General features: G+C 40.1%; 1 protein-coding gene across 10 annotated transcripts in view; it reads left to right on the forward strand.

Moving 5' to 3' along the window:
* Positions 1 to 9,389, forward strand: part of Clip1 (CAP-Gly domain containing linker protein 1) — a 192,189-nt gene that overhangs the window by 127,566 nt on the left and 55,234 nt on the right. For 4 of the 10 annotated variants that reach the window (XM_023720598.1, XM_023720597.1, XM_004635887.2 and 1 more), the window contains exons 10-12: positions 2,368 to 2,472; positions 6,384 to 7,325; positions 9,262 to 9,378. In XM_023720598.1, coding sequence (XP_023576366.1) covers positions 2,368 to 2,472; positions 6,384 to 7,325; positions 9,262 to 9,378 — 1,164 coding nt within the window. The remainder of the gene's footprint in view (positions 1 to 2,367; positions 2,473 to 6,383; positions 7,326 to 9,261; positions 9,379 to 9,389) is intronic. The other 6 variants (XM_023720600.1, XM_023720602.1, XM_004635889.3 and 3 more) reach the window with 3 other exon arrangements.

Genomic DNA, 9,389 nt, shown 5'->3' on the forward strand with positions numbered 1-9,389 from the left:
GTTTTCTTTTTAGTTTTGGATTTTAGTTCCTAAAGCTGTGACCCTAATTATGTTGGCCTGGTCTTGCTTTTTTTCTTATAAAAGATAAACAGTTTTTGTCTGAGACATGTGTACAAGGAGACTATCCAGACAATAAGGCTTTATTTTTTATTTTTGTGACAGAATCTTAACCCAAACTAGCCTTGGACTTGTGATCCTCTTGCCTCAGCCTTCCAACTGCTGGGATTACAAGCATGTGTCACAACGCTGGCTGGGTTTTGAATTTTATTTCATTGTTTTAGTGGAGCATAAAGAACTAAAGCAAATTGACAATTTTTAAAATGATGATCACCTTTTAGCTATCTCATGATGGTTTGTTTACATCTTATTCATTAACAAATCAGTCTCTTGGATACATTGATATCTCCAGAGCACCAGTGGAGTGAGTGAAGATGTTCACAACCTTATTTTGGCATCTGCCTTCTACTCAAGATCTGTACTATTTGGTGTCATTTTGTTAGGATTCTGTTGTCATTTTCTCATTGTCCATAATTGGACAGATTGTTTTAAAGTTAATCCACATTGCTAGTAGCTACTGAGAGCAGCTCTGTTCATGGGTTTTGGCTATCATTTATTCAAATGGTTTCTTGGGTCAGAGAGGTAGGCAGAAGAAGAGTACATTTAAAGTGATACCCAGGTTTTTTTTAAAAAAAACATATTTGGTTGTTGCAGGGTCTCACTACGCAGCTCGGACTCATGGTGATCCTCCTGCTTTCAGCACCCCCCAGCACTGGGATTACAGGCATGCGCCACTACACCCAGACTCTGGCTGGCTCAGCCTGCCCTGGGGGCGGGGTTGGTGCAGCATGTGGTACCAGGGCTCGAACCGCAGTTGCTGTGCTTGCCTAAGCTTGCTTAAGCAGACGCTTTAGTCTGCTGAGCTATCTCACCAGCCCGATACCTAGATTCTTTTGGTTTTCCCCCTTGGCACTGAGCTGCATCCCCAGTCCCTTTTCCAAATTTTTTGAGTCTGTATCTCACTAACTTGCCTAGGCTTGGCTTCAACTTGTGACCCTCCTGCCTCAGCCTCTCAGAGTGTTGGGGTGCCAGGTTATTTCTAATTAGGTGAGACTCTGCTGTGCTTGAGCCTGTTGGTAAGAGGTCTCCCTGTGGCTCCATGCGCTGGCCTACGTAGGCCATGAGGGGCATCTGTTGGAGGCCTGGCCACCCTGGGATCCTTCCCAACAACTCTTCTGGTATGAGTGCAGACTCCTGCCTTGGCACAGGTCCTGGTTTCTCATCTCTGAGCTGTTCAAAACTGCTTCAGTTCAGTGTGAGAATAGTCCATTAAAATTGGAGCAGTTTTCTTTCTTTTTTTTTTTTTTTTTTTTGGAGGGGTTTTCTGATGCTCTGATATTCTTAACTGGCCTCTTCAGGGACAGAGGCTGTGGAGGGTAATCACTATTGGATATTATTTTGGCAATCTTGATTCTACTTGTTTTCTTTTCTTTCTGGAGACAGATAATTTTTGGAGAATCCCAATGGGAAGGAAATTAAAGCCTCAGGGCAGCTTCTCAGATGTATCTCAAAATGTTGCTGAGGACCTCACATGCTTCATATCCGCTCATCAGAGGCCCTTCTGTGATTCCTTAGCTCTGGTTTCCAGATTCACTTTATTCAGATGAATTTTTTTGGCTTTTTTTAAAATTTTGAGACCAAACCCTGCTGTCATGTAGTCCTGGCTGGCCTTGAGGGCATAGCAATCCTTTTGACTCAGCTGACCTCCTGAGTGCTTAGATTACAGGTGTGTGCCACTATGCTAGCCTATTAATTCATAACCCCTATTCATGGCCACGTTGTACAACAGCTACACAGACCTGCTGTTAGGGCTCCCTGAACACTTAAGATTTATGTTGCTCACTGTCTTCTCCCTGTTTGGGTGACAGTGCTAATGGTTCTAATGTCAACCTACGTTTAAAGTCATGGAGTCAATTACACATTAATGTCAAATAGCCACTGTGGGGCGGAGGGAAGACACTAGGTAGAGGAATATTAACTGTTCTAATTTGTGCTGATAAACTTCACTGATCAATGTAACATCTTTTTGGCTGCATGCGTCTGACATATCATCTTGCCTCATGTGTTTTCCATTGTTCTCTTTCCCAATAGACTAGCTCATGTTCCCTGCACACCTTTGCCCTTTTGTGCATAGTCTCCATCCTCACCCCTCTTCATCGCAGTTTCACCGTCTTCCTTTCTCCATCACCCTTGTGTCTCTTTCTGGCGGAAAGTATTGGTGGCTCAGCCTGCATGCCGCTCCCTCTCCTCTTGTGCTGGCATGTCATGGTGGCACTGTTGTGTTCTCTTCCTCTTCCTTTTTACTAACAGACGCAGACCAAACTGGAGCATGCCCGCATTAAGGAGCTTGAACAGAGCCTGCTCTTTGAAAAGACCAAAGCTGACAAACTCCAGAGGGAGTTAGAAGACACTAGGGTAATGGCTTTCACTATTTCATGAAGCAGCCCCTTGCGTGTGAGTGGTGGACGCTGCCGGTGACTTGCCTTGTGGTTGGCCCTGAGTGTGTTCTCGGCGCTGCTCAGGCATTGGAGCTCAGTGCGAAGGGCAGCCCCAGTGTTTGGAATCAGCTCTTTTGTCAGAAGTGGAGACTCACCTTTGCTTAACCTAGCCGCAACAAAGTGGAAACCTGACGGCTGCATGTACTCAGGGGCTGTGTGCACTTTGGATAACCACAGCTGCATCTGGGCTTCTTTGTATTAATGCCTTGAAATACATTTCTCTAGTTTGCCACAAGCAGTCAGTTGTCCTCTTGTTCTCATAGTCCTACTTACTGGGCTTCCTAAATTTATATTATTTCCTGCCTTTTACCCTCAGGCCTCTTGCAGGGAGGAAATTGAAACATTGGCTCTTTTTAGTTAGAGTTAAGGATGCAGATCCCAATTGTCTTTTTTTTTTTTCTTGATAATTGACCTGTCTTTGCATCTCCCTCCTATCTGTCAACCAGGAAATTGAAATCTTAGATGTCAGGAGGGCCTATGTGATGGGAACAGAGTAGAGTGGCTGCTTACTGACCCCATCTCACTGTGTTTGGCCCTTGGAGCCAGGGCACCAGGCATCTTTGCTTCGTCTGTGTGTGAAAACACTGTACGAGAGCTTATGTCATGCCACGTACTACCCAGAGTGCTTTCCAAGTACTATTGAATCTCAACAACTCTACGGTGGTATTATTGTTCCCATTTTTATAGCTGAGAACACTGAGGCACAGAGAGGTTAAACAGTTTGCTCAAGGTCACATAACTAATGGTAATAGTGGAGCCAGATTTGCATCTAGGCCAGGATTTGCATCTTGGCTCCAGAGTGTATTCTTAACCACCAAGGATGGAAGTGTATTATGGCTGTAGTTTTGTGCTGAAAGATCTAAGAAATAATCAGTATCACATATGAAGATAAATATTCATATATCCCTTTTAAATCATGCATTTGGCCATATTTGGTATTTAATATTTAAAAAAATTACTCTGTATCTGGTCAAATTTGAAATCCCAGTTTTTTTCTTTTGACTTATTAGTATTTGTAGAACTTTCTCTTGGTGAGAAATCACTAAAAATCTGGACAAGTGGGTAATCTCTCATTTAAGTCTCTACATTTTAAGAGGAAAATGCTTTCAGCCTCAAAATTAAAGATTTCTGTTACAGATTTGGGAAGACAAAGTGTGTGTGAGGGAATGGTAATTTGGTGCTATTTTTTCATTACCCAAAATCCTGATCTGGGAAATACAATGGACTAATGAGATGAGGTCCCTTTGTGTGACTAGCTACTAAAGTATGGGGAATATATGTATTTTATACATATATAATTTTTAAAAAAAACTTCTGAAAAAAAAATAAACTTCTGGACTCCTCTCCCATATCTTAATTTTGTCAGTAAAGAATGTCAGTACTGCTTTTTTTGCCCTCCTGAGAAGGTATCCATTTATAGCAGGGTAAAATGAAAGCTTGTGTCTTTCTATAATGATGTCTCCCGTGATGATCTTACAGTTGACTTGCCAAGTGAGAAATAAGCAGTGATCCCTATAAGTTTTATATCATCTACATTCCTTTTTGGCAAGTGCTTTAGAATTTCTTTAAATCTTCTGACTGTACCTGGTGCTATAGAAATATGAGCAAGAAGCAGAAATGACTCCTGACTTTTATGATCTCAACCTAGTGAAAGTGTCACATACATTGTTTCAACTGAGGCCAGGCTTTGGGGAATAAAATTAAAAATGGAAGTGCTTTTCCTTATTAAAATGTACATAAAGAATTATGTTATTGTTTTCACTTTAAAAGTTAAAAACCATATATATATATATTTATTTATTTATTTTAATGAGACAGAATCTTAAGTCACTATGTTGCCCAGGCTGGGCTTAAACATGTGCTCCTCCTGCCTTAGCTTCCCAGAGATCCCATGTACCTAGTTTGTTTTCACTTTTTCCTTGGCATTCTTTCAATTTAACTGCCTTGCTGTGTCTACCACAGTGGGGTATATTAAAGTTTTGTATCTCATATTTGGGACACAAATTCTTGGACTTTTCCCCTATCCCCCAAATAGCATGTAATTGAATCAACACCTTTAATTTGATGCTTCTGTAACCATTATAGCAATTTTACTCAGTTCAACCCTGCAGTTTTCAAGAATCAGGTACTTTCTTTTCCTTTTATGACATTTTATCAGTATTATAACCTAGATAGGTAGGCAGACGATATGAAAGGAAATTATCTGTAATTTTCCATCATGATAAAGACCATGTTGGAGAGGAGTCTTGAGTTTTGGAGTAGGTTTGATCCTTGACATTTGAGGACTCACTGATATTTTGAAATTACAGTATTTATATTCCCTTCTATTTCCCAGGTTAGTCAAATACTTGTTGTGCCCAAATTTACCCTTTTCCACAAATTCTGTGTATTAAACTTGCTGCCTAACAGGTGGTATTGGGAAATAATTTTTTAAAACTAGACACAGGTTAAGAATTTATTTTAGGGCCGGCCAAATAGCTCAGTGGATTAAAATGCCTGCAAGCAGGCCTGGGGCCAGGGGTTCAATCCCCAGGCCTGTGGTGCTTGCCCCGACCCCCGGGGTGTGCTGAGATGGTGATTGAGACTGGGCGTGGTGGCGCGCGCCTGTAATCCCAGCTGTTGGGAGGCTGCAAAAAAGGCGGATCACTACAAGTCTGATCTAGTAGTGAGACCCTGTAGACCCTTCCCTAAAATACAAAAAATAAAAAATTCCTAGCCATGGGGTGTTTTTTTTTTTTTAAACTTCCAGAGTTCAGATGGAATCACAGTCTGTGGGAGCAACTGGGAATCTGATTTTAGAAGTGCATTTCAATTCAGGTGATTTGTGTGCATGCTAATGCAGAATCCCATGCTAGGGGAACAAGACACATAGGTCAGATCCCCAAAGAGAGGGCTAACTGTAAAATTCTAGTGTATGATCACAGGTAAGTAATCATTCTCACTCTGTTGTTTTGAAACAAAAAAGTTTTTCATTATTCAGCTCAGGATGTCATACTATTTGATGCATTATTCATTGATACATTTGATAGGTAATTTTAGACCTTTTTTACCAGTGCTGTCCATAGGTGCATAATGTAAAATATATATGAATATATAGTATCTATGTTTGTTTATATATGTAATTGATGATTTTCATGTATTCAAATTCACTTTTTAATAAGTTACAAATGAAATTAATTTAAATTATTTAAATTAGTGTTCCTAAGATATTATTTTTTCATATAACCAATATAAAAAATTAAGATATTTTATATTCCTTTTTTTCTTGAAGTCTTCAAAACCTGATATGTGTCTCACAGCATCACTCACTCACTGGAGAAGAGTTGAATATTAATGTATTGTAGTTGTATGTTGCTAACAACTGTCTTACTGGACAGCACAGTTCTATAAATCACCAGAGTCAGATGGAAAAGGATTTATGTAGCCTTAGTGAAGTGGGTAGAAAACACTGGCTAGATAAGGAATGTCCCTTACCCCAGGAAGTAGATGTATTTGAAAATTTGAAACTCTGTTTCTGCTAAATCAGTTAATGATTTAGCCTGCTTAGAGGAAAAGGAAATATTTTCAAGAGATGTAAGCTTAGTATCCATTTTAGGTTCCTTTAGCATCTCAGAGTGGTGGAGGTTTGCCAAAGATGATAATTTTGAATTGAAGCCACCAAAATTAGTTTTAAGCCATTATCACAGTGAGACATAAGTTAACCTGTAAGCATTTGAAATAGCTTGATTGCTGCCTAAGATGGGGTACTACTTGAAGATCTTCATTGTTAAAATCATTAATGATTCATTATTTATTAAATGATCTCTTTCTTTGGCCTGCTGTTAATAGGTGGCTACAGTGTCAGAAAAGTCACGTATTATGGAACTAGAAAAAGATCTAGCATTGAGAGTACAGGAAGTAACTGAGCTCCGAAGAAGGCTAGAGTCCAGTAAACCTGCTGGGGATGTGGATATGTCACTTTCCCTTTTACAAGAGATAAGCTCTTTGCAAGAGAAGTTGAAAGTCACCCATACGGACCACCAGAGAGAAGTAACTTCTTTGAAGGAGCAGTGTGGATCCCGTGAAGAGAGCTATCAGAAGGAGATTAAGTCTCTGCACTCAGCCACGGAGAAGCTTGCCAAAGAAAATGAGTCCTTGAGAAGCAAGCTAGACCATGCCAACAAGGAGAATGCTGACGTGATAGCCCTGTGGAAGTCCAAGCTCCAGACCGCCATTGGGTCTCACCAGCAGGCCATGGAAGCACTGAAGGTGTCCTTCAAAGGGCTTGGCACAGAGACAGCAGAATTGGCCGAGTTAAAGACACAAATAGATAAACTGAAAGTAGATTACCAGCAGGAAATAGAAAATTTGCAGAATAAACAAGACTCTGAACGGTCTGCTCATGCTAAAGAGATGGAAACCTTGAGGGCTAACTTGATGGGCATCATTAAAGATAAGGAGAGCAGCTTAGAAGCCATCAAATCCAAACTGGACAAAGTGGAAGACCAGCACCTGGTAGAAATGGAGGACACGTTAACCAAATTGCAGGAAGCTGAAATAAAGGTAAAGGAGCTAGAGATACTGCAAGCCAAATGCAATGACCAAACCAAGGTTATTGATAATTTTACATCACAGCTCAAGGCAACTGAAGAAAAGCTCTTGGATCTTGATGCACTTCGGAAAGCCAGTTCCGAAGGTAAATCGGAAATTGAGAAACTTAGACAGCAGCTTGAGGCAGCTGAGAAACAGATTAAACATTTAGAGATTGAAAAGAATGCTGAAAGTGGCAAGGTTTGTATCATATTAACATCCTTCATGTTATCTTTTTTTCTTTCATTATTATTTTTCATTATGTGTTACTTTTGAGTTGAGGTCACTCATCTTTCAGATTTCTGATTTAATGAAAACAAGTGGTTCTTCAGTTTGAGTATAGTGTCTTTTGAGGGTATGGAGTATGGTTTCTATCTGAGGAGATTAGAGAAAATAATGGCCCACTCATGTGAATTTATTTTGGTTTCTCAGAATCTGAGCCTTTTGTCCATTATTTTATGCCTTGGCTATGACACAAACTCCTGTTGAAACTTAGTTCCAGGGGCTGGGGAGATAGCTCAGTAGAATAAGCGCTTGCCTGGCAAGTGCAAGCGTTTGAGTTCAATCCCTGGTTCTACCAAAAACAAAACAAAACAAAAACACTTAGTTCCAGCCTGTATTCTCTGTTTAAAAATGGAGAACTCCCCAAGATGAGAGTGATAGGGTAAATGAATGAATGAAGAGAGGAAGTTATGAGGCTATCTCTTCCCTTTCCACCACATCACTACCTTGGCAATAGGGTTATGTATAAAAACGGTGACTTCTCAGTGCTTCTTGACTGTTGTTGTAACGTGCTATGATAAATAATATTTCACATCAGGAGTGCGTAAAGTCAAGGAGCCCAGAGCCTTTTGAATTGCCACTTACATTTTGGTAGAAATTTTTTTCATGCCATAAGAGGACACAATCCATCCTTTGCTTTTTTTGAGAGTAGACTAGAGAAGAGTCCTTTTGTTCACACACAGGGAACTATGTGCTGGCTGCACTACTTATTAACCAGACCTGTCAACCTCATGTTGAAGGACTGTTTGAGGACTTCTTTCTCTGTCCTTCCTTAGTTGGGGCCTGATACTGATGCTCAGTGTCTTGAGCTTTGTGGTAGAGCTTCTCTACTGGCAAAAAAGAAAGGCTGTGTTGTTTAAATGGGGAGTTGTGAGGGAATAAACAGAGTTGCCAGTGACTGTAGAAGATGACAGGCTGCTGCAGGAAGGTGTTCTCCAGTCTTCCCACTTCCAGAATACCAGTCAGAATTCAGAAGTTAATTGGATTTAAACATTGAAATACCTAAGCATATCCCCAAATAAGGAAAAATAACATAGACTACACATAAAGGCTTTTATTTTAGTTTATATTTTGGTGATGGATATTGAACACAGGGTCTTGCAAATGCTGAGCATGGGCTCTGCTGATGTGCTATAACTTAGTGTTGTTTCTACAGTCTAGAAAATGAAATTGGTTAGTAGCTCATTTCAAAAGTAAGTGCTAACACTTTCTGCTTTAGAGATGTTGGCAGTCCAAATTTAAGTATAGCAAAATAGTTATTTTGACTTAAAATAGCCTTTAATATGATCATATCAAGAAGGAATTGGAAAAAAAAAAGGAATTGGATGGGGTTGATGGCAGGTGCCTGTAAAGTCACACTGCTGAGGCAATAGGATGATTGTGAATTTAAGGCCAGTCTGGACTATGAACTGTGACCCTGTCTCAAAAAAAAAAAAAAGGAATTATTTGCTGGCTGTGGTGGCACATGTCTGTAATCCCAGCATTTAGGAGGCTGAAGCAGAACTGCTGAGTTCAAGGCCAACTTGGAATACATAGCAAGACCTTGACTCAAAATAACAAACAAATTATGGCTGGTGAGATAGCTCAGCAGTCTGAAATGCCTGCTTAGGCAAGCTTAGACAGGTGCAGGAGACTGTGGTTTGATCCCTGGCACTACATGCTCTGCCAGCCCCTCAGGGCAGGCTGAGCCAGAAAAAAGAACAAATCAGTGGCTTCTTAGAATTATGAAAATTATTTTTTTGTTCCTTTCAGTTTTGTTTTCTTCTGTTTTTCATAATCTTTTAAATTATTATTTTTTGTTGTTTTGTTTTCTCTTTGTTCATTTACTTCTATACCATGTATGGCTGTATGTTAGGCTAGTAGCATTACCAAAGAGCTCCAGGGGAAAGAGCTAAAGCTTATTAGCCTGCAGGACAATCTGAGTGAAGTCAGCCAAGTGAAAGAGGCTCTGGAAAAAGAACTTCAGATTTTGGTAAGTACCTG

The sequence above is a fragment of the Octodon degus genome, unplaced genomic scaffold (assembly GCF_000260255.1).
Source record: "Octodon degus isolate 3935 unplaced genomic scaffold, OctDeg1.0 scaffold00076, whole genome shotgun sequence".
In the NCBI taxonomy this organism is placed as follows: Eukaryota; Metazoa; Chordata; class Mammalia; order Rodentia; family Octodontidae; genus Octodon; species Octodon degus.